General features: G+C 39.8%; 2 protein-coding genes across 4 annotated transcripts in view; one reads left to right on the forward strand and one right to left on the reverse strand.

Annotated features, from left to right (window-relative positions):
* The first annotated feature begins 155 nt into the window (after positions 1-155).
* LOC125884967 (epithelial cell-transforming sequence 2 oncogene-like) lies at positions 156-13,117 on the forward strand. Of its 2 annotated transcripts, none has more exons than XM_049570304.1 (21): positions 156-492; positions 2,407-2,519; positions 2,632-2,794; positions 2,870-3,125; positions 3,231-3,465; positions 6,406-6,541; positions 6,688-6,853; positions 7,139-7,267; positions 7,369-7,461; positions 8,623-8,829; positions 8,948-9,051; positions 9,166-9,315; positions 9,394-9,480; positions 9,895-10,004; positions 10,143-10,290; positions 10,375-10,448; positions 10,578-10,734; positions 10,838-10,903; positions 11,022-11,110; positions 11,208-11,380; positions 11,506-13,117. In XM_049570304.1, exons 1-21 carry the CDS (start codon positions 343-345, stop codon positions 11,544-11,546), a joined length of 2,847 nt encoding a protein of 948 aa, XP_049426261.1. In that variant the 5' UTR covers positions 156-342; the 3' UTR covers positions 11,547-13,117. The 2 variants fall into 2 exon arrangements, with proteins under 2 accessions (XP_049426261.1, XP_049426260.1); XM_049570303.1 differs by having other exon boundaries at positions 157-492; positions 11,480-13,117.
* Positions 13,118-13,242: 125 nt separating this feature from the next.
* The window catches only part of filip1l (filamin A interacting protein 1-like), a 120,601-nt gene continuing 108,647 nt past the window's right edge, over positions 13,243-25,196 (reverse strand). For both annotated transcript variants that reach the window (XM_049570290.1, XM_049570291.1), the window contains one exon: positions 13,243-14,123. In XM_049570290.1, the coding sequence (XP_049426247.1) occupies positions 13,896-14,123 (228 nt within the window). In that variant the 3' untranslated portion in view covers positions 13,243-13,895. The remainder of the gene's footprint in view (positions 14,124-25,196) is intronic.

Below are 25,196 nucleotides of genomic sequence, written 5' to 3' on the forward strand. Positions count from 1 at the left end.
CCATAAAGGAATGCATTGATCAAAGAAGTTGGAAAAAGTGTGGACCACATAAAGTGACAGTATTTGACTGTTGTTAATGTGACAAGCTGCTTTTTGCTTCGTGATCACAGACTTGAACCCATCCTGTTACATATTAATGTGCAGGAGGGCTGAGCTGTGTCAAGGAATGTGTGCATCCTTCTGTTGACGCGTCTCTAAGGTTACTAAGAGCAGAGCCGCACACTGGCAGCCTGTAATTCAGCATTTGGTCATTACAGAGCTCAAAGTGACAGTAAATGGGACTAAACACATTTAGACAGAACTCGAGGCGTTTTGTCAAAGCGGTTTATCCTGTGTGAAAACATGGAGACGAACGGGAATGTAACCATTAACTCGGTGAAGCGGTGGCAGCTCCGCGGGACGGACTATGAGCCGCAGCGGATCCGCAGCCTGCGCTCCGAAACCTGCTTCAGCACCTGGACTCCTCTGAACAACAAGACGAGCAACCTGCAGGTCAGATACCGGCAGAACCTTTACTCAAGGTTCGATAAAGTTTCATTTGTGTTAGATTTATTTTTTATTAAAAACCACCAGATGGCAGGAATGACCACATTATTATACCACGCAGCCTATATGCGACTCTTTCAGTTTCAGACAACTTTATTTATCCCAAATGTACATTGACAAACAATCAGTCCAACAATAATTGAATAGTTAATAAGGGAATGTTAAACATATGGCAATTAGGAAAGGAATCCAATAATAAAAATCTTACAAATAAATTCAATAAATAGGTCCTCTAAAAAGAAAAAAATGAGATGTTACCTTTATCCTCCACGTTATTAGTAACATGAAATAACAATGATTTAATTGACCAATTAACCTGAAACTGTGCACACAACAAAAGAAATATGCACCAAGTTAAATTAATTATTTGTGTGCAGAGGTGGTTTGGGGCATCCAGGTTTAAGTCCTCTTGCCAAGGGTTAATGCATACAGATGAAAGCACTTTGCAGGAGTGGAGCACATCTCTGCTACAAATAAACAGTTGTTTTTTTTCCTAGAACTTACCTTTCTTCTACAATGGCACTGAGAAGTGGTGGAAGTGAGATGTTACAGGCAGAGGGTTAAAGAGGGTAACTAGCAGCATTCACAGACAAAGCACTTGTCTTTTGCTGGACACATTTTCCCCACAAATACAACATGCTAATATTCTTAGCACAAGCCTATGGCATTTTACACTGTATAAATTAGCCTAGCAGTTCACATGATCCTCTATTCATACTGGTTCTAACACTTGCTGGAAAAGTCTGTTTAACACAATTATTTCAATCCAGTTCTATCTATATACTATAGGTCTCCATCTACATCAGGGGGTGGCTGGGTATTCTTACATGTATCCATCCATCTGTTAGTCTATCATCCATATTCAATGGTTGGACATGTACACAAAAAGGGTAACCTAGATCCACATGTCAAAATATGAGTGCTGAATGTATGGATATTGACAAGACTGTGAAACTTTGTCAGTAAGATACCTGACAAATTAAAATACAAAGTATATCTTAATTAATTAAGGACATGAGTTCAAACTGAACATAAGTTTCAAATTTTGCAGGTCACTCTTTGGTGGTGTTGTGGTTAACTGTCCAGAACAAGCCTGTGTAACCACATAAAAAGTCCATGTTACAATTTACCCTGTATTAGGTTGTGCTCTGCACTCCCATACTTTCTCATGAATGTGAATAGAAGAAAGTTTTGACATACACTAAGGTATTTTCTCTTTGCTTTTATTAAAACTTGAGGATTTAATCCCATAAGCACTCAACAATTTGAGCATTAGCAATAATAAATAAACAATACTAGTGAATGATTGACAGCAAAAAACAAACACACATAGTCAAATGGGAGGACAGACAACTTTATTTTAGTTACATTTTTTATTTTAATAAAATAAATATGGGAATCGAAATATGCCTCTCCCATCTCAAGATATCACCACATATAGTTAATAAAAAGCACCCTGGTTTTCTGAAAGGTTGAAGATTAATATTTTCACCTGACAGAGCAATGGTAGCACTATGTCCTGGATAAAGGGTAATTTTCTAAAGATTACATTAACGCTGAGATTAATCCTCCGCTGTTCCCCCAACATAACAAATAACACCAAAAGGCAGTGCTCCAAAAAATGTAAAAGGCAAGCAAGACTTGACCTGGCTCGATTCTTTCATTAATGGCCCCATTAGAGCAATGTTTCCAGCCATTATCACAAAATCAGTGTACTTCCTTGTCCTGCAGTTTTCATCAGGGATGTGTAGCTTTTGGCAGAGCAGCCAGACTCTTATGCAACGAGGTGCACCTTCCACACATTCATTACTGACTGTATAAAGACTTTTTTGTGTGTGTCCTTTCCCCTTTTTGTCCCAGTTGTTTGAGGAGAGGATGAACCTTGTGCTGCACTGGTTTGACCTGTGGACAGACAGACAGAGGAAGCACCTACTGCACTCTCTGCTCACACGCTGCACCAAGTCACAGCTCAAGTAAGGTCTTTTTGGTTTGTGTCATGAAGTTTATGCATCTTTGCTGGGGCTAGAGAGGTATTGAATTTGTTTCAATACCTGAACAAATGAACACTTCTGACAATGTGAGCAGGTGCTGCAGGGATTTGCTGATTGAGACCGTTCCTGTGACTCAAGTGGACTTCACATCGGTGCTACCTCGGTTCCTGTCCCTCTATGTGATGTCATTTCTGTCCCCTCGTGACCTCTGTTCTGCCGCCCAGGTCAACTGGCACTGGAGGATTCTTGCTGAGCAGGTCAGACACCCAGAAGTGAATTTTATTGCTTAAATTAAGACATTTGTTGCTTACCCTCCATGTCCTTCTGCCCAGGACTGTCTCTGGGCCAGCCGCTGCATCGCTAGAGGCTGGTTCCTCCCCTACACTCCAGGAGAGAAAGAATTTGGAGCATGGAAAAACCACTACGTGTCCTGCGTCTCCATGCTTGACCGGCTCACTCCCCGGGAGGCAGCCGAGCAGTACGGGACCCTAAACCAACAAAGTGCTGGGATGACCGAGGAGGAGGAGGAGAGGAGGAAGGAGAGGAGGATCAGGCAGATGATCAGAGACAAACTACAGGAGGAGAAGAGTGAGTGGGAAAGAAAGAAATCAGAAGAAACAACAGGGTGTCACAATGATAGCAATGCAAAAACTTGTGCTTAGAGACCAGGGATTTTATCTGTTGTGTTTGCAGGACAATCTCTGAGAAGCGGGAGAGCCTGGGGCAGCTACACAAAGTCAGAAGGAGCCAAAGGTGGAAGTACCCAGACAGGAAGGCCCAGCTCTGGAATAACACTCAGCTCTTGGCCCTCTCTCTCCTGGCCTCAGAGGACTGTTGGGTCTTCCAGCCTCTGTCTCAGCCTGGACAGAGGACAGCCCATGACTGAAGCTCAGAGCTCGGAGAGACTCCAGGCCTCCAGTCTGAGCAGGTGATTGTCTACACGCCAACAGTGACATATTCACTGACCCTCAATGATATCAGTTACCTGCAATTTAATACACAGTACATACAGACAGATTGGATCGCTGAAGCAATAGAAATGATTAAGTTAGAAAAGGTAACATTCACACTGCGAAATAATGAGACGCAATATGCTGGAGCATGGGAGCTGGTGGAAAAGAACTTAATTTTACTATAGAAGGAGGGGAAGGCAAAAAAGATGCATTTAGTCTCCTCTTTTTCCGATTCAAACAAATAATTTGTTGTTTGTTACCTGTGCTGTAAGATCGAAGTAACAATATTCATAACTGATATTGTTTGAGGGGTGCATTGGTAAAAGGTTGGTTTAAATTTGTTTTGGGAGGGGAAAAGAGATAAAAAAAGATACACTGCACTGAGGTACCTGGTTATTAGAAAACATATGTACAATTTTATGAAACCACAGTGGAAGAGCTCCAGGGTTCCCACCTTTTTGAAAGTCCTTGACTGTTTATAGTACCCTCTACATTGGCAAGTTTTTTTTGTTGTTGTTGTTGATGATGTTTTGTTTTGTTTTGGTTTTTTTTCCTTTTTGTGAGGGAAACTGAGATGTGGGGTTAGTATGCTATGTATGTATATCCCTCATGCTGTGATCAAAAATATAATATTAAAAAAAAAAAAAAAAAAAAAAGTCCTGGTAAGTTATGAAATTAGCAATGGCATTTTCCAGGTCTGGACATGGTTTCCAATTAACCCTTTGGCTTGATTTCTTTCCAAAACATAGGAAGAAAATTAGTTTAAAAAATTAGTTTAAAAAAAAGAAAGAAAGAAAGAAAGAAATGGCCTGGAAAGAGTGCTGAAAAATTCTAATAATTCTGTAACATAATTTTAAGATGTGGTATTAATAATAATTATAATAAATATAGTTTCCCCTAGCTTTTTTTATTTTTTCCCTATTTCTTCATTATTATTATTATTTATTTATTTTAAATTATTTATCTTAATCTAGTAATCTATCTATAATATTTCTTTTTGCAATTAGTGGGACATTTCTTACCAAGTTGCTTATTGCCTTTTCCCCTATGTTTTTGAAAAAAACCGCTACAGTTTGCTCAGGGTTCAAAGGTTTAAATACTTGCGAAAGGTGTCTGAAAGTGGCACAAGAAAAGTGATGTCACTCCAGGTTTCAAAGGGTTAAGCCTGAAAGTCCCCCAATTGGGAAGCACAGTGTGAAACAATACACTGATCACGAAGAATATAGTGATGTTGCACATCAAATTTAACAGCAGAACCTGGGCTCCAAGGCTGTAAAAACCCTTTTTACATGCCCCAAACACAGCTCAAACAACAACTAAATAAACAACAACAAATCCAACTCCATACAGCACCGATACCCTGACCTAGTTGGTACATTTCGGGCGCTAACTCGACCACACACATGCAAAACACACGCCATTCATCTCAAATGAAAGCTGAGACTCCGCTGTTTCCACACATATGTACCAAAGCACTCTAGCCCAAACCATCAGAGAGCTAGAGGCCAAAGAACAACAACAACAGAAATCTTTTTGCCAAAGTATATTTGTAATATCTCTCTTACCTTGTTGTTATTGCTGTGAAAAGCTCATTCCCGTTTACTGACTTGTTGTCCGTCACTAAAATGAATCTGGGCTGAAAAAGTTGACGGCCGGAGGTTCCGGGGGAAGCATAACAATGAACACTTACAGCAGCCGACATCGCCCCACAACGTGTTCTGCTGACTCTGATTGGCTTACAGTGCTGTCAGTCTCGTCTCATCTCGTTTTGGTGGGTATAGCATCATTCTATTGGCTCTAACGAATCAAATGAGGTGTCAAGCACTCAAATCAGCCAAGCCGTCACAGAGATATGGGCCTCCGAAGCGCAGTTTCAAATGTAGTAGGTGTGTATGGTCAGTTTGGAGTGGGAAATGGAGGGAAAAAATGAAACGGACAGTTGTATGTGTATATCCTAAACATCATCAGGGATTTACAGAAACTAAAAATGAAAGATATAGGATTGTACATGACAAAAATCACATGCGAACATGGTGCAATTTTGGAGAGCTCGTGTGAATTTTCTGTAATAAAACCTCTCTAAAATTGTTCTGCTTCACTTTATCAGCTAAGGTTAACAGAATGTTTTAGAAAAATGTAGGGTTAACCGGGGATTTCACACTGAGATTTGAGGCTCAAAAAATATGTAACTATTCACTGTCAGTGTTGTAAATGTGTGGTAATGCTACTGATAGTAAGTGCTGATTAATAGCTAAGCTACGTAAGCTTGAATGGGAGGCTGCTGCAGTACAGTCATACAGCACAGTGGCATCAGACTGTTGTGTCCAACTAAATCAAATCAAACTTTTGGCTATCAACAGGTTTGTTACATGCAACGCTTGGCCTTACAATAACTGGTGGTTCAATCTCATATACATATTCGATTGTATCACAAGGTATCAGGATTTGGAGTGTAAACAATGTCTGGCCAGTGTGTTGGGTCATGGATCCACTTGGACAGGCAAAGTCTAAAGGAACATGACAGTTTTAATCCTCACTTATTGAAGAGGCCTGCACACTTGGGTTCAGGGAAGGTCGCAAAACAATTAAACATGTCTGTAAAGCAAGCATTTGTTTAACAAGAAATGCATGCAAACTTGACAAAATTATACTCCAAATTGTATTAACATTGGATGGATTTTCAGTTTTCAATCCTCCAGAAAGGCGAGCAGCATGATTGTTGCCTGTACTGGCAGGACTGGTCTGTTGTCAGTGGGTAAATGCTAATTCAGATCAGTAGCTAATCAGCTGCCCGTTCCAGCTTCATACTTAATAGACAGACATGAGAGTGATGTAGATTCTGCAATCTAACTCTCTACAAGAATGCACCAAAGCTGTGAGGTGAACACTAACCACAACTTCACCTTCTCGTTCAGTGAAAGACTGAGCAAAGCCAGTGGAGTGCTGTCCTCCTTCACCAGCAGACCTACACTGCCACATACAGTGTCACCCATCTATCCGACCACTCCTGCCCTCTTACTGCTCATCTCCAACAGAATCCCTGCCTATGAGGTAAAACAACAATAAAAAGTCATAACCATCTATTTAAGAGAGCAGCGATGAAGGCTGTGAGTGTAAAAAGAACAAAGCACAGTGGGAAGATTAACACAACATTTCTCCCTGTCTGCTCTGTTTCCTTTCTCCCTATGCTTATGTAGCTGGTGCTGAGTGGTGTGAAGGTAGGAGTGATGGTGGTTCTGTACGATCACAGAGGGACTCTCACAGCTCTCTTAGCCCAGGTAGAGAGGGCTATTTCCGGGCGGACAGCTCAGAGGCTGGGTCTGCTGGCTCCGGGAGGAACAGAGGAAATCCATCTGCTTCACAGTGAGAATTAATAATCCTATGTGTGTTAATGTGTGGAAACACCGACAGGGTTAGTCCCAGTCCAACTGGAGTCTCCAGTGCTAGAAGTTTATCTCTCAGGAAACTGGGAAACACATCTGCTAAAACCATTTCACAGCTTATTGTAGTGTGACAGTAGCTTTTTTGTACACTAATTCCCCAGCTATCCTGGTGCCCAAGACTAATTACCATAAATCTTCCGTTACATATGAACTCACCCTTTTTTTCAGTCTACTAATGCAGTTCATTTTACCCTTGACTCTTTAGGTAGTAGCCTATCAGAGAGGACTCTACTGGCCCCCAACCACAGAGAATTCTGGGAAAAACTGTGTGGCTGGATAGCGCCATCTGAGGAGGGAGGGGGGATTGACATCTTTTCCTCGCTGGCAGCATCTGGTCGGGTGAAACAGATGTTAGGACACACACTTCTCTGTAATCCGTCACAGTCTTTGCATCTGTCTCATTAACTTCCACCCTCTCTCTTCTTTCTTCCTCAGCATCAGGAGTGGCTCTCATCCAGACTCTCTCTACCCTGACAGGCCTGGAGGTTCGGGCGCCAGTGGGTCTTGCCACCGGAAGTTTCCAGAACAGTGAGTCACTCGTGCTGACTCAGACACTGCAACTGAAAAATGTTTGTCAGGAGCCCTAAGCCTAGCATTAATGCTCTACTGTTAATTGTGGCAGCTATGTTTTTATTTAGTCTTAGTCTTAGTCTTTGCATGTTCTCCCAGTGTCAGCGTGGGTTTTCTCTGGGTACTCCGGCTTCCTCCCACAGTCCGAAGACATGTAGGTTCATTGGTGACTCTAAATTGCCCGTAGGTGTGAATGTGAGTGGGAATGGTTGTCTGTCTCTATGTGTCCTGTACCTGTCCAGGGTGTACCCTGCCTCTCGCCCAGTGTCAGTTAGGATAGGCTTCTGATGAAAAACACAGGTTGAATGTTTTAGATTGCAGCTTTGCTCAAAGTGTCTTGTGGTCTGATGACATCAATTCAAGGAGTACATCCAGACATGAGCACACTCTGTTTTGCATTTTTATTTTGAGCCAATGCAAGTCAACAACTGGCGAGCTATGCAGTCAATGAAACGTTTTGAAACCATTTTTTTCACCACCCATAGTACATGACAAAACCAGCCTGCTACTGGTGTAGTCTTGTGGTTCGTGCAGCAGAGGAAAAACAGCTGCTGCACTGAATAAAAAACGGTCTATAATATTCTCTCTCTCTCTTCTTTTTTGTTAACGAAAAAAGATTTTTTTTTTTTAACTATTTTAGTGTGTTTTGCATGTTGACATAGTTATAGTGAGTGTGCTGTAGTATTATTGTTTGTACAGGCGCACTACCACAAGAAAACGCAGGTAATATAGGTAAGGTGCAGGTGATGAGCAGCAGGTGCGTGACGGGGGAAGCAAACAGTTTTTTGACCATGTTAAAGTATGGCAGCATGAAGCGTTTGTAGTGTGTTGAAAGTGAAATTGATGAATGGACACTTACCTTTAATGGACACTGAACTGTTAAGTGGAAACTTACCTGAGATGAATTACGGACATACACTGTTTTACCTGTGTGAAGGTGAGCATGTGTCAAAATAAATGGGTGACTGCACTCAAAGAAACAAATTGGACATTGGTTTATTGCTGTTGTCATTCTCTTGCTTTGTTTCTTAGTAGACTACAGTACCACCACCAAGTGTAAAGTTACTCTAAAGCATTGCATTAAAGCCACAATATATATATTTTTTTACCCTCTCACAGTCCTGAGCGAGTGGTCTGACGGCAGTGTGTGCACCGCCCTCTCGAACCAGCACCCAGCAGCCCCGGCTCTGCAGTTCGTGTGTGAGAGCGTACTGCATGGCTGGTGCAGGCAGGCTCAGTGGATGGAGGAGGCTCTGGGGGAGCTGAGGGGCTCCCTAGGGCCACAGCTACAACGACTGAGCCTCCAGGCCAGGGGCCGAGCTCTGGGTGGGTTTCACATACAGGTAGATTTTAATGCACATCTGGAGCAATGGCAGGTTTAAACAAATACCTGTGTGCTGTGTGTCCTATAAACTGTCTGATGGACCTGTGAATGTATTTATAGGTCATTTTTTGTGGGAGAGAATTTGCCTTGAGGAGCTTTGTGTGTCCAAAGATGTAATCGAGGCTCTGACTGAGGGACTCACAGTGCTCACAAGACAGGAAGAGGTGAGAATTACTGTGGAAGTGTTTTGTAATAAACAAGAGCAAAAACTGAGATGATGCAAAGTTACTCATGTGCTTTGAAAGTTGTGTTTTAACTGCAAATAATTTTCTGTTCAGACCAGACCTTTGGAGTTTCTTGCCATGTTCCTGAAAAGATGGCGTGAGGAACAGGAGGGAGAAGAGAGTAATGGGGAGGAAAAGAGGAGAAACAAAGAAGCAGATGATTTCTCCTTAACACCACATAGCTTGCAGCTTGAGCTACCACAGGTGTGTGTGTGTGCTTTGTCCATTCAGAGAAGGTTGAAGGAACACACAAACAACTTGTTTCTTTCTCTTTGTCCCTAGACAGCGTTAGATTGGAGAGGTGCAGCTGCCAGAGAGCTCCTCCACAGCGAGTGTCTCTATCTGGGGAGACTGAGCGCTGTGCTGAAGGTAGGTCATTGGTAGACTGCAAAAACATTAAATCAAAAGACTATTCAGCTTTCTTTCTTTTAGTACATTTAGTGACACTGTCACATGTTTAGCCATTGTTTCAGGAGCAGTCCTACTCGACATGTGGTCTAATCAGACTTTTACAAACACTTCCTCTGAAACTGAACACATTAGGTAATGCTGTTCAATCAGTTTAGAAAATAGAATAACACTGATTGGAAAAATTGCGGGAAGTTTATTTGAGACATTTTTAAACTAGGTGTTTGTTGATGGTTCTGCAGCTGCATGGCATGTTTTTAGTTTTTATTAGAATTTGATTTGGGGAGGAGTTCAAAGTACCTTAGATGCAGAAATGGTTCAGTATTAGAATACTAACATGTTTGACTGATACCTGTCCCCCCCAATGTGTTGAAGGTGTACAAGGAGCCTCTTACTGCAGCTCTCAACTCCAACAGAGCCATTCTCAGCCACGCTGACATCCACATTGTCCTCAGCCCTGTCAAACAAATACTGGAGCTCAACAGGTACATACACACACACACACACACACACACACACACACACACACACACAAATATATATATATATATATATATATATATATATATATATATATATATCCGTCTGTGTGAACATGATACATGTGAGTGTGTTTGCTGCAGCGTGTTTCAGGTAGATTTACAGACCAGGCTGCAGCAGTGGGGTGCAGAGCAGTGTGTTGGAGATGTGTTTGTAAAACTGTGCTCAAAACTCAGAGTCTACAGCAATTACCTCAACAACTACACCACCGCCCTCCGTACCATAGACAAGGTGCCGTCAAACAATGTATATGTGCCATATTTTAGACAAACTGCTCATCTCTATGATATGTAAGTAAAGGGTGTTGTGTGTCAGTGCAGGGAGACCAAGCCTCCATTTCGGGCTTTCCTGAAGAGAGCTGACAGAACTCTTGCAACACACATGCTGAGGTAACAGCACACACACATACACTTGTATCTTTATTTGTCTCCATGGGCATCATTGTCCACACCTGACCATAAGACTATAATCATTAATCACACCGTAATGTTTACAGACATGTTATTGTGTTTGTGAAGCCTGCAGGAGCTGCTGCTGTGTCCAGCGTGGAGAATACAGGAGTATGTGACTCTACTTCAAGCTCTGTCTTTACACACACACCCCAGTCATCCCGACCACACACACCTGTGCTCTGCCCTCAACACCCTGCTGAGATTCAGGGAATTTGTACAAAAGGTACAACAGAGCTGTGAGTCAGTACCTCATGCTGATTAATAAATAAATGTGGAGTCTGTAGCATTTCTGTGCCATGAACATCAGATGTTTTCTTTTGTGTCAGTTGAAGCGTAACTCAGAGAGAGACAGGCTGATGGAGGAGACGCAGCAGATGATTCAAGACTGTCCAGTAAAAACACAACTCCCTCTTTTTTCTCATTCTTTCAAAACAACCCATAAAACTTAACTACTGTGAGTATTTTATGATGAATAAGGTGTGTGTTTATGGTTGTGTGTCTGTCATGTAGAACCTCAGCGAAGGGAACAGGCAGCTGATAACAACTCAGGATGCTGCTTTGCTCAGGAGCCCTGATGAACAGATACCAGACTCACTCAGGTAACAAATCTATGTTTTAAATGGCGTCATAACTGATTGTAAATCTAATCACCTGCTTATTTTCGCTCTGTGTGTTTGTGTGTGTGTGCATTATTAGGACCTTTGAGCATGTGTCTGATGTGGGCCTGTTCCTGTTCAACGACGCTTTGGTGTTGACACGGCGAAATGTGCATCACACACCTTTCACGCTGGCTCACCAGAGCACACACACATTCCTGGCCTCTGTGGCCCTCGCCAGCGTCGCTGTCAGAGAGATCGCACATTCACGCTGTGAGTTTTTGTCTTGTAGGGACGACAGTAGCGACAGCTTTGATGACTTTCATTAATCTTCAGTACATGATCATTTAAGTCTGGTCTTTTTGACTGTAGATGTGTGTCATGCCTTTGTCCTGGAGGGTCCTTGTCGTTCCTGGGTTTGTGCCACAGAAAGAGGTGAGGAGAGAGAGCACTTCCTGTCTGTGCTGCGTTCGGCCATAAAAGCTGCTCTGACAGAACATCAGTGAAGACACCGCGATGACACACCAGCAAGACAAGAGGAGGTTTGGACACCACTGTTGGCCCTTTTTTACATGAAAATTTTTTTTGTTTGTTCATTTTTAAGTCAGGAAGGGTCTCACTTCTACATTAAAAGTGATTACAGAGGTAATCCTTTCGTCACAATAACTACCTAAAAATAACATACAGTAATTTTTTTTTCAAGCTTCTAACCCAAAATCAGTTTTCTACTTGCCCTTGTACAAATTACTTTATTTATTTGCAGTTATGAAATACAACAAAGACAACAAAGACGTGCCTTTGAACAATGACCCTGTTTTATCCACCTTGCTTTTTCAAAATTGTGGCAAACTGGACAATACAAAGTTGGAATTTTACCCACATCCTCTAACGTCACCAAACTAAACTCCTGTTTCCAGGAGAACTGAAATCCTCACTTGTGCCTCAGCTCATAAAGTTTGTCTTTAACTGCTGCCATTTTGCTGTGAACGCCCCACCAGTACTGCCCAACTGCAACTTCCACCAACGATGCAATGCGACATACTTTATTGTCCCTGTGGGAAAATTCATCTTGAACCCTGGAGCTACACAAGTATTGCTGCCTTACAATAACAGTCCAGAAGAAATGGCCTACATGACATTTAACTTACCCCGGACATTAATGCAATCCTTAGTTGAGCCCTGCATTATAACAACCACAATCTTTGTTACTGTAAATTTCAACACATACAGTACATCTTCACAACTTCCGAAAACCAAGTGTCAACTCAGCATCAACTGGACATGTTTAACCCCGCCACAGATTGTAAAAAAAAAAAAAAAATATTTTGATATACATGATATTTGAACAGAATACTGTTGAATAAAGAGCTAAATAAATCACAATGAATTAAAATCTAGTCATTATTCTGTACTCTTGCACTGTAAACCTGTTGTAGCTTAAGTTAAAAAACTTTTAGTTTTACTAACTTTTTTTTTTTAATGAATAGTTTTGCAGTATATTTCCATATGAATCGCAGTGGATATTAGAAAGTGATTTGTGTTCTGTTTGCCGGTTCTGTTCTGTCCTGTCTTGTCTTTTGTGTGGAGTAACTGTGTCAAGCACTCTCTGTGTACCTGCTGTGCACTGAGAATATTGTGGGATTTATTTCTGTTGTAATAATACATCCCCATGAAAACATATTGCCTTCTACTAATTATGTTCTGGAGCTGACCCTGTAAAATTACAAGTGAATTTTGCTTCTATGCATTCATTCCTTTGACATTAAACCAGTAGCATTAGCTAAACAATCCCAGCATTACAAGTAGCATTCCTCTTTGACAATCAGCCCTTTAAATGTCAGCTTTAAATATAATATCTCAAAAAGTAATCGTCGTTTGTGTTTCCTTACAAATGTCATATCATATTCATTGTTGTTCCTTGTGATATCTCCAATTATTGGCATGCATGCATGTTTATTCCAAGTTTTCAGTGTTAATAAATCTTCTATTTTTTCAGTTTCATCCTTTAAATGAGCTTTGATTAACAGTTTTTTTAATGTTTTTATTTTGATTAATATATACAGCATTTTTTATAATAAGGTCAAATATTTCTCTTGTTCCAGGTATAAAAAGTCTTTATTGATAACCAAAAATAACACAAATGTCACATTTTAGATATCATCACTATCAATGAGCTGCGGTACAACACATCACTTATACACTTATGTACATTATTGCCACTCATTTAAAAAATATCCACATGTTCCATCCTTAGAAATGGATCAGTGGCTGTGTCGTTATCTGTACGCCTCAACAGATCAAGTACTGAAAGATCGATACAAATGCCAACAATACAAAGAAACATTCATTTTCAGTCAAGTACATATAACAAACTTAATGTTCTAGTATTACTCTTCACTTTTGTTTTCATCACAGTGACATCTTCACACACATCTCTGACACTGGAACTACTTTCTAAAATGTTTTGTAGGTTTATTTACAGCAAATACAGTGTGTATACATTGAACATATTGATACAGAGATCTGTTGTATTTTGTCTTCAGAGCACCACAGATGAGGATAGCTAACAGTTAAAAGGTTAAAAAAGAATAAAGCGCTACTTTGACAGTTTGATTGTTATTTTTCTTTTGCAGTCACCAGATAGTTTCATTTTAGATTGTTAGATATTCTTTTTGATATCTGAAGTAACTATGAGGATGATTTAAGTGTCTGTGAAATCTAACCTGACCTTCTGTCCCAAAACATCTAAACAAATCTGACGACTGGCTGATTTAAAGCATCACTGATATCACAGTCTGCGGTTCACCAGGTTTGGGTTGTTGTTGTTGTTGTAGTTGTGTGCTGCAGCCGTGTGTGTGGGCTGCTCTTTCCCATTGGCTACATGAGTGAGTGGTGGCTGACTCTTGCTCTGCTGTCCCAGGCCTGCTGCCGTGCCGGTTGTCCCTTTCTGGGAGCTGTAGCCTTTCGGCTTGGGGATTCTTGTGGGTCCTGGTCGTCGGAATGCTTCTAGAGGTATCTGCGGGGAAACACAGACAGAAAACAATGAAGTAAAGTCAGACAAAGAGTGGTGATACTGTACTGTGCAGCAAAGATGAGGAAGAGGTGGTAAGAAAATGGGAGACAGGAGAGAGTTATATGCACACAAGATACAGACCGTGATTTTGACCTGCCCAACAGGCTAAATTGTTTCCAGTCGCTCAGTTAAGATCAGATGCAATACTTAAAGTGACCACTAGATGATATCAAATCATACTCTATGAATGGTGAATGACCACAGGGCCAAACTTTTACTGCATGACTGCTGCACTTTGTCTTTTAGAAGAAAGACAGCTTCTTTTTTTCCCCTTTTTCTAGGTCTTAAAAAGGGAGTCCATATAATCCCAGGTGTCCTCAGAGTTACTGCAGGGAGGCCTCCAAATTATTGTTTGATAATTTAATGTGTTTTAATTGCATTTTGTTTTTCAAAAATTAAATGGTCTGAAAATACATGTTAACATGAATCCAGAATATTATTAGCAAAGATAAACCAGCCTATTCATATAAAAACTCATTTCATTTACAGTACACAACATTAATGATAGGCTAACTGTTCCACATGAATCCCTGTGCAGTCATGTGAACTAGCTAATGCTAAATCAGTTAGCAGCACCATTCCATGACAGGGAGGTGAACTAGTTCGCTAAGAGTTAGGTACTACTGAAACATATTGGTCAGTTTGCTGTAGTATTATCCCAAGCGTAGGGATTTTCTTGTAAGCCACAATGGATCATTTCATAACTTTTTGAGCAGAAGACTCTGACGCCATCCACTTCAGAAACTAACTAACTTTTCATTCTTACAGAGCATTACACGGTCAGGCACCCTCTTATGTAGCTGAACCACTTATTCAACATTGTGCAAATGCACATTTTCTAAATATTGAGGGAGTGTGTGTATTTTAAATAATGAGAAATGTGTAAAGGCAACTGTTTTGATAAGCTTTTAAATTATAGAGGGCATTTTCCTCTTTTTTTGTGATATGTCATAGACAAAATAATTAGTCAATTAATCGCAAACATAGGCAGATGATGACTTGATAATGAAAACAATTGTTAGTTGCAGCCATAGAAATGTTTTTGTGCTAATTATTTACCTCCTGTACTGCATTAAAAAAAAACTCGGGATTTCTGTCTGAAATGTGAAAACATTTTTTCATTGCTGCCCTTAATATAGTCCCAGTTTATCCCATTATTATTAATAACAGTGTGTTTGTCGCTTAGAAACCAGTGTTTGGCATTCGCAGCACAATCTGCAAACAAGAAAAGGAAATATCTTGGGAAACATCGCATTTCTCAGATTCTAAAACAACTCACTGCTCTGCTTACTGTGTAATCACACTTCAATCAGGGTGTTTACATGTGCAGCAGCGTGCCAGCATACTGAGGCTGTATCACTTGTGGATCGGCCCTTATACAGTGGAAACCATATCCTGTTTACCGTGATAAGATGTTTCCACAATTATGAGTAACCTCAGCAACAGGCGGTATACTGAGCCATAGACACTCTTCGTTCTTTTACAGTATGTTTTGTGTACTTCTTGCAATAGAGTGAATTATTTAAACAGGGCTTATATGAGCTAATATGAGCAATTATCCAAACTACTGTGTGCGTAACGACACTCATCTAATGCAGTAGTCATGTTTCCAGGACTTTTCTCTCCCTTGGACATTACATGCATAAATATGCAAGTATCTGTATAATACATTATATTATCAAGCAGAGCTTCCTGCACTTTGTCCTAATGCAATTTGAAGATACATCATGTAAAAACGACCTAAAACACTGGGAAAAATAGGATTTTAGCCAATCCCCACTCTATAACACTTAGGTTCACCATAAAATATAGTGATAAGAACCCTTGAGATACCTTTTTTAAAATTTAGAAATAAAACATAAAATGTTCTCATTGGAAATTCATAATATGTAAGTTAAAATGCACATATTAGTCGTGTCCCCAAGTTTTTACTCAGTCCTGTTATCCTAACGCTCTTTGGATGATAAAGGTTCCTGACCCCAGTGCTAGGCTAAAAAATCAGTCCTATTACTTTCAGTCAGTTACTTATACTGTATGGACCATTTTCCATAGAGAAACCTGTTAAAAACATAAATAAAATGGCCTGAGATTGACCTTGACACATTTCAAATATTTAAACATATGTAGTAATAGACACAGTGCTGAAAAAGAAAAAAAAACTCAAGTGCAAGTTTGGAAAGTTACAGCATACAAAGGGCACCATTTGGTGAAAAGTCCCCTGTATTTGTGTCGTAATATTACTAAATTTGCTCTATAAGTAATAATAAAAAAAAAACAGCAACTCCTTATATCATATATTTAAGAATTTCAAGAGCCTTTAAAATCACCCGTACAAATGAGCAGTGTGTCTCTTTCTCTCTTTCCATGCCAATAGTTTTTCTTCTCCAGAGACTAAATTACTCTAAATTACTTCTTGGCAACACTCAGCAGGCAGTTTTTTTCTTATCAAGGGATCTAATTGGCACATAATGTAATTTTCAATCACATTATCACAGCTTGGGTCTTCCTTTTCCTCAGCACCTACTTTAGCAAAATGTTCTGACAAAGTTCTTGTACACCACCTCAAATAATCCATTTAAACTGATATTTTTGCAGCATTTTAGATTATTATAACCATCATTTAAAGCCTGAAGGCTATTGAAAGGCAGTTTTTTTTTACAAGGACACAATGACTGTATGGAGCCAGAAGAGTGACAGTAAGTTTTGGCATCAAATATAAAATTTGGCATTAAAAAAAGGATACAAAAAAAATAAAAGATAGGTATATGAAATCAAATTTACTTGATTTTAATATTTTTGTTGCAGTCTGGTGGGTTTTTCAATGACAATCTTGTATTGAGACCTCTGTGGATAAATGGGCTCTTGGTAAAACCATCCTAAACAATGAACACTGAAGTAGAGCTTAGATTGGGCCCAAAAAATTCAGCACGACCCAGCCTGAGCCTGTGCACGTTATGTCCGGGAATGGCCCGACCCGTCCACTTAACTGTAATTATGGGCCTGAGCCTGATTTAAACCCGACATTTTTCAATAAGTTGGCTGTTATAATTAACGCTATGGACACACCGAGCACGTTAGTGCCGCGGAAGTCCTGCGAGTGTACTCGCAGGTGCTTGACTGTCCACTCAGGCAGCGCATTTCTCCTGCACTCTCCGCGCCGGTTAAACATCGACTCCACTCGTCTGTTCCCGTCAGTACTCGTTTTTTCACTTCAACAGGTCATTTTAAACATGAGTAAGTCCATATTTTCATCGTTTTTTATAACGTAATAAGTTAATGACAATTTGTCATTGCATGTCCATGTATTGAGCGTGCTGGGTAAACACTGAATGAATAGGGCATATTTTTTGGAGGCACGGAAAGCCGCTGTCCCTCCCACTTATCTCTACCACCCGACGCAGCTTGGGCTCTGGCTCAGGCAGAGAATCTAAGCTCTACACTAAAGTCGTCCTAATCGGGAGAAGTTACATCTGGTTGCAATGTGCAAACCTCATCACTAGATGCCACCAAATCCCCCTAACTCGTACATACTTTTCCTTAAAAGTGGATCTTCATCCCTTTTCAAAATTGAAACACCTTTCCCCTATGGGGCAGACAGAACAAAATTATTAGTAAAAATGAAAATCTCTCAGCCAAATCCCAAAACTAGAATTCAATGATGTCATATGGCAGAGGTAGGCAATTTGTTGCTCAGGAGCCACATGGGGCTCTTTAGCCCCTCTCCAGTGGCTCCTTGTGCATTTGACAAAAATTATATGAAAATGAATATGAATGAATGTTTTTTTTTTCAGCATTTTAATTTATCATTGTTGTAGTCCTAAAGTGATTCTTACATTTTCCAGCCGTATAAATGTGTAGCCAGTACACAACAACTCAATTTGCTGAATCTCAATAGCGATGGCTAAGCTTGAGTCTCCTTAGTGAGGCTAGCTATTTATTCCACAACCAAAAAAGAAAACGTCCTGGAGGAAAATAGAGAATTTCATTATGAGTACAGATTTGTTTGCTTTACCCACTAACAAAGTTTAAGTACCAAGTAATCATAAATAGCCAATGCTGTCATAGGGTATAAAGTCTGAAGCTGCTCCATAGACAATTGATTGGGAAAGATGTTATACGTAGGTGACACTGAGAGCACCCAGGGGAACGTTCTGAGTATATGGGTACATTTTCTGTTTCAGAACTTAGAACACTACAACAGAATAAATCTCATTTGGGTTTAAAAAGAAAACAAACACTCTGTGAGCCCATAAAATCAGGCTCCCATTCACTGTCTGTGGAGCAGCTCTAGAATTCATACCCTCTGACATCACAAGTTTGAAACTTCCTCCTCTGGTTTCTGGCTTTGAGAGAGTAGCTCATGTTCACAGATACTGATTGAACTTCCCTAGTCCATGGAAATAACATACTGTAATTCTTAATTTAGGTGGTGTTCCCCTTTAAGAGCCATTTCCCCAGTCTCAGTTCCCTTTTGAAACAAAAACGCTTTTTGCAACAGACAAAGAGCTACCTCTCTGACAAAGAAAAATGTGTCATCAATCTGGTCGACACTCCTGCAGCTGAGTGAAATTGAAACTTTTTCAGTGTTTCCATGAGTTTCATCACACCACTCACTTTATTCCCAAGCAACACAGCAAACGTCTTGCTTGAGAAAAGCACTTGGACGTGTTCGTGTGCGGCTTGAGGTTTTGAGAATTAACAAAAACCTGCAGTGAACTCTATCCTTAAATATTCATACGGGGTGTACATTTCAGAATAAGTGGGGCCTGCGCTCCAGCAAAGCTAATGGGCCAGAAAATCCGTACGGGCTCCACGTTATGGGAGTGTTGTTGATTTTACATGGAAAGAGGCCTTAATGTGCGGCTTTGTTCTCTCGTATATCAGTGGTGCAGCAGGAGTTCAACTAAGTACTTCCTTTGCCCTGCACTCTGCAATCCCAGCCCGGCTGTTTCCATGGCAACCAAACATGAGGTTTGTTTTGGTGCTTGTGTTGCATTGGGAGAGAGGCTACTTCACAGTGTCTACCCTCTCACACTCAGTGTGGAGCCTTTTGTTTAGAGAAAGGTCCCATAGCGCTGTTTATTGCCTTTCCCTTGTTTTATTGTGCCGGTCGGTCAAGGTGAGCAAATTCCTCTGCGATTAGTATCATTTAGGGCTGAAGTAGGAAATCCGCGCTAGCCTGCAATGTGATGCACTTGTCTTTTTTTCTGGCATGCGGTGTGCTAATTCTTGGCTGCACTTTATTTACATCAGTAGCTGATTGTTTAAAATTACATCACGGTTTTTGATGTTATTGATGCTTTATTTGACCCCCAAAAATGCTGCTTTTAATCAGCAGTATCATTGTGTGATTACGACCTCGCTCTCAGCCAACAGAAGCATCACTGTACGCTTTTCAATGAGACACCCTTTGGCTCTCAGAGCGTCACTCGATGCTCATTTTATCAGTCTGGCAGGGATACCGTGAGCAGATCCTTGGCTGGACCAGATGAGTTCAGTTTGTGAATTGAGTAAGTCTAAAGTGAGTCAGAGGGTAATTGAGGTTGCAGACAGTAATCCCAGCTGTTGGACGCTTTCTCAAGTAGTGGTCTAATGAATAGCATCTTGTTTAGCCTCTGCATCATTTCATTGCGCCCAGACTGCTTTGGATCCGGTTTCTCCAGCTGCGCTCCTTCACACTCATTCGATTTAATGCTTGATTTAATCATCTCCTCCGTGTCACACTGGTTTGTGTGTGTGTGTTTGGGTTGGATTACTGCAACAGTTGTCTTGCTCCGTCTAAATGACACTGAGCATTTGGTGCACGCTTTATTGTATTTTGGAGAAGCTGTCACTACAGAGATACTCATCTGCTTGTTGTACAACAAAAAGTGATGTTGCATCACATTCAAGCTTCAACACTTTAACTCTTTCGGATCCTTCTAGGGTATCTATGATCACTGTCATCAGACTCGGCCCAGGTGCACAAACTTATTTGCTTGAATGTCATGATCACGGTGTTCCACATCATCAAAAGTAGACTGCATTAGAGCCACACCCACTTTTTCAGGCAGGATAGAAGCATGAGGCACATTTTAATCTATTAATCTATTCAGATTTTTTGTAAAGGGGTGTTATGGGGTATTTATCCATAGTCAGTGCATTACATAAAGTAGATGTTTGTGGGCACACCCACAGTTTGGAGAAGCAGCAGGTGTGCCGACACGGAAGCTATGCAATGAACTGCTGTGGACAGGGTCAGCAGCAAAACATATTTTAGCTACCTAAAAAAAAGGCCCACCTAAAAAATCTACAACAGTGCAAGTGTACGCTACATTGAGAATATTGTGACCACCTTACCTTACTGTCAGATAGCCCGTTCCAATGGTGTAGCTCTCTTCAAAGCCAGACTCCATTGACAAAAGCAGTGATTTTGGTCTGCTGAACACAGGAGCTGCTGGTGTACAGCTGCCTTGATCAGTTAGTTTGTTTGTGTTACTGAGTGATTTTGATGAATCCGAACTAACTCTTTTAAATGTTTAAGTCACATAATAACACAAAGTAGGTAACAGATAGAGGCAGCATTAGACCAGCAGCTCCTGTGTTCAGCAATGTTAAATAACTGTTTTTCTTAATGGAGTCTGGCTTTTAAAAGAGCAATATAACACTCCATTTCCTCGCTGGACATTGCTGTATGACAGCAAGGTAAAGCAGTGAAAATACCCTAAATATCACATACAATTCAACAGATATTTATTTATTTTTATTTTCTTGTGGCTAAAATATATTTTGCTGATGACCCCTCCACAATAGTGCATGTATGTAATACACTGACTATGATAAGTACCTCATACACTTAAGAAGATCAAAACTTTCCATTTAAAGCACATACTTTGTGTTTTATCAGTTTTTAAAGTAAACATGAGATGTTGTATGACTTATGCACATCAAAATATGAAAGGCTGATAGCATCTACCCAGGATTTTTGTTTTCTTTTTTAATCTGTCCATTGGACTGGACAGGGGATCTGGGTGTCATCAGGACATGAGTAGGGAAATACCGATTTATTTATTGATCTGATTTATTCTTCTTTAGACTGTTGTGATTTCATTTTCTAATGATACAGTCAGTTTAATATGCATCTTATTGATTATTTGCACAGAATATTAATCTCAGGAGGTTTCAAACAAACTGTTTTTTGGAGATTTTTCCAGAAATGTAGGCTATTTTGAGTCGTGATGACAAATACAAATTATATATACATTCATGACAAATAAATTAACTCATGTTTTTTGTTGCCGTTGCCCACTTTTACTATTAGGTGGTTTCTCGCTTTCTCAAATTGATAGAAAAAATAACACATAATAAAGCATTTTAAACATTGTTATATTTTTTTGCGCATGATTTTTGAATGCATTTAGACTAAAAATCAGTAGAAGCACCACTGCAATTTTTTGAGCATATGTGTGGTCTTAAAAATGGTAAAATGTGAAGGAATTTCCAAACAATTTGTTTTCTGACATTATATTTTAAAATCTCAAAATAATGTGTAACGTATATTTTTTTTAAAATGTATTTACCAAATACTTCTTGCATTAATATCACACAGATCAGGAGAGAGGAACCAACATCACATGTATACATTTACATCATCTAATCACATTTTTCAAATTGATACCTTTATGACAATATAATATAATTGTGCACTCTTAATTGTGTTCCACTCTTTATATTTATTTTTTTACGTAGATCATCTAACTTTTATCTTGACCAAAAAAAGTCATGTTTTATGTTATTATAAACATTTAGGGAAAAAAATTGTGCCTTACCCTGATTAATTGACATTGGTTTGTGTTTTTTTCCCCTCTCTCTCTCTTTTTCTTCAATTTTGGTTAAATTTCATTTCCAGTAATATAAAAAAAGCCTTAAAAAGTCTGAAATCTAAGTTGTCTTCAGCGGCAGGAACTCTGAAAATGACATAAGAGTTTAGGAAACAAGGAAGGAGGATAGACGCTGGAACACAAGTGACATTGTTTGACTTCATGTCTTTGGACAGTCATCCTCAAATGTGGATGCTTCGTCTTCGACACAGTGAACAGAGTCAGGAGAAAATCTGATGCGGAGTTTGAGTCAGCATTGTTAGCTTCTGCTCTCTATCAGCTAGACGTTGAACTCAATTAGCATTCTGGATGAGTATGAAGCAAAGAACAGCAGCCAGTGTCTGATGCGCTCACACATAATCCCCAGATATATTCAGTGTGTATCAGATTGCCTTGCATGCATTCTTTGAAAACCAGCTAATCCATCTGAAATACTCAGATAAAGCACAATGAATTCTTGTTTGAAATGTTAGGTTACTTGTGTATCCGTCCTTGTTAAAAAAAAAAAAAAAAAAAAAAGACATGCATGTGAAGCACCACTTCAGTACAGATTCAGACCTCTCAGTGGCTTCAGGCTGTCATAGATAATAGGCACATTACATATTCATATACTTAACTTGTATTATGACTCAGATTCTCACTTTGATTCCAAAAACTACTGCAAGAAAAACTCTGTGGCTATTCAATTTTGGAATTATTCTGTCTTTAAGATTTTTCTTACATCGCCTTTGTGTTGAAACATGACATTAATGAATGTGCTGCAACAGATAAAATCATCCCACATCCTCCCCACTGTATCCACTCCCACATCCCTTCCATTCCTCTCTTTCAGTCTCCATCCCCTCATCATCATCATCATCATCCTCTGACCTTCGGTACAGATTTGATTTAAACGAATCGCACGTACGTGGTAACGTTTCCACTGTGGGCACATAAAACCACATGTAGAAGAATGCATTTACATGGAGGAACATTCGTAAGTTGTCCTGATGATTCATTTCAAAGGACATGATTCATGGGAGAAAGCAAAATAAAACAGAAGTTTTGGGTTACTACCCAACGAACAGCAAGCTAAGTGAGACTTTTTGCTAAAAGACCACTGAGGTTAAGCTATCAGCAAATGCATGAGTGTTTTTAAGACCCAGACACTGTATCAGGTTTTCAGAAGGGGCTTTCTGATGTTTAAAGTGTTTCCTGGAGTGAAATATTAGGTGGCAGCACTCACAAGAATGGGCAAGCAAGGACAGTTTTTCTCTTTTTGGCACTAAAAGATTTGATTTTAAGGATTTTTTTTTGCCATGCTACATTGATGCCAGATGGATCATTTTTAGAGCTCAGCACCATGTAGGGGTTGAGTGTCTTGCTCAAGGACACCTCAACATGGTGGCTGATGGCCAAGGAAAACTGAAATTATAGTCTTAATAACCACTGCCTTGATCTGCTGCTCATTTAGTTTGTCATCAACCCAATCACCAGAAAATATGTTGGCATGGAACATTTATGCAAACCACAGATGCGTTAGATTTGCACGTTACTAGGTAGGGGATACTTTGAAACTTCATGTTTCAGCAATGCTGTGGTTAACGTGTGGATTAGGTTTAGACACAGAGTCCACTTGGTTAGGCAAAGAACATGTTTTTGTTTAAAATACCCCGTTTAGGTGGCACAATATTGGCCAGAAAAGCAACTCTAAAGCCCTGTTTCCACCGAGCAGTGCAGTGCGATTCAGTTCAGTTTGGCAGAGCAGTGAGTGACAACAGCCCCGCCTACATTTAAGAGAACTGTTTGCAGTGGAAGAGCTAGAGTCTAAGTACCATGTCTGAAGGGTTACTTTTGCTTCCAAACGTACCATACCGAAAGTGTTTGGTGGAAACAGGGCTTAAAAAACAATCACTTTTTGGGCCACAATCCCGTCCAGAGAAGCAGCGCCGTCTCAGTAAAACACAACTGCTTTTTGAGCCACTATTCAGGGAGGAAAAGTAGCAATTTCTCAGTTTTTGTGCATAAAAAGTTGCTAGAAAAACAGTGACAGGTCACAACAAAACACCCATGTTTGGTGCCAAAAAAGCTGCTTGAAACACAGCAATGACTTGCAAAATCACACCTGGGTTGTTTTTTTTTGTTGGTCTTTAACAGTTGACAAACACTGATATGATATGAGTGACATGTGGTGTGCAGAAATGTACAATGCCAACATTTTCTTCTAGCGACTAGGCTGTCATCATCAAGGACAAGAAAGAGATCAATTTGTCTGAATTTGTGTTTTTAGAAAACTTAACACGTGAGTGTTGAATCTTGTGAACTCATCTGAATTATAACTATGTTTTAGTAGCCTACTTTCATGTTTTAGTAATATATGAAAGTCTAGTGGAAAAGAGCAGCTGTAATTCTACCAAATCATGCATTTTTTTTAGATTCACCTCTTCCAGCAGCTTCATGGCGCAGCACTCTGAGGTTTAAAGGTTTCAAGCAGAGTTTCCATGAAGAAAACACCAAGTTCACATCACGCTGGTTTTCATTCAGTCTTTGGGTTTCTGTGCCCTGGATGTAAGAAGAAACTATGACCTCAGCCTATGATTTTAACTCGAGCAAGAAGAGAATCCCAGAAGGTTTTTTGTCTTGTAATTTGGTCGAGTATAAGCACAAAGGTTTTTCAGACAACTCTTCCACTTGGGTATTATTTAATTACTTGACAGTCTTTAAGTTGAAATCTGAGTTGTGATCTTTTGACCACAAACTGTCTAACATAAACACATCTGATTGAAATCTAAAGTGTTAAAAAGTTACTGTGCATGCATGAAAAAATCAAATCAAACAACTGATTACAATCTAATCGCATTTTGCTCAGATTATTTTTTTAATTTTACACATTCAAAACATGCTGGATTTAGTGAATAAATGAAATTGGCAAGCATGGATGACAAACTATAAAACATAACACTTCTTTTTGCACACTTTAATTCTCAGAAAACCAAACAACTTAATCATAATGCAGTATGAGTAATATGAAGTATAAAAACTGGTATGATACATCAGTGTGAATAGTCTGACTACATGGCAAATTAGCCACTGGGTACAATACAGTAAGTGCACATATAAGTTAAAAACCTGGTGTTATGTCAAATCAAATCAAAATTTTCTAGTACTTTCAAATGGT

Source organism: Epinephelus fuscoguttatus, linkage group LG24, assembly GCF_011397635.1.
Source record: "Epinephelus fuscoguttatus linkage group LG24, E.fuscoguttatus.final_Chr_v1".
Classification (NCBI taxonomy): domain Eukaryota; kingdom Metazoa; phylum Chordata; class Actinopteri; order Perciformes; family Serranidae; genus Epinephelus; species Epinephelus fuscoguttatus.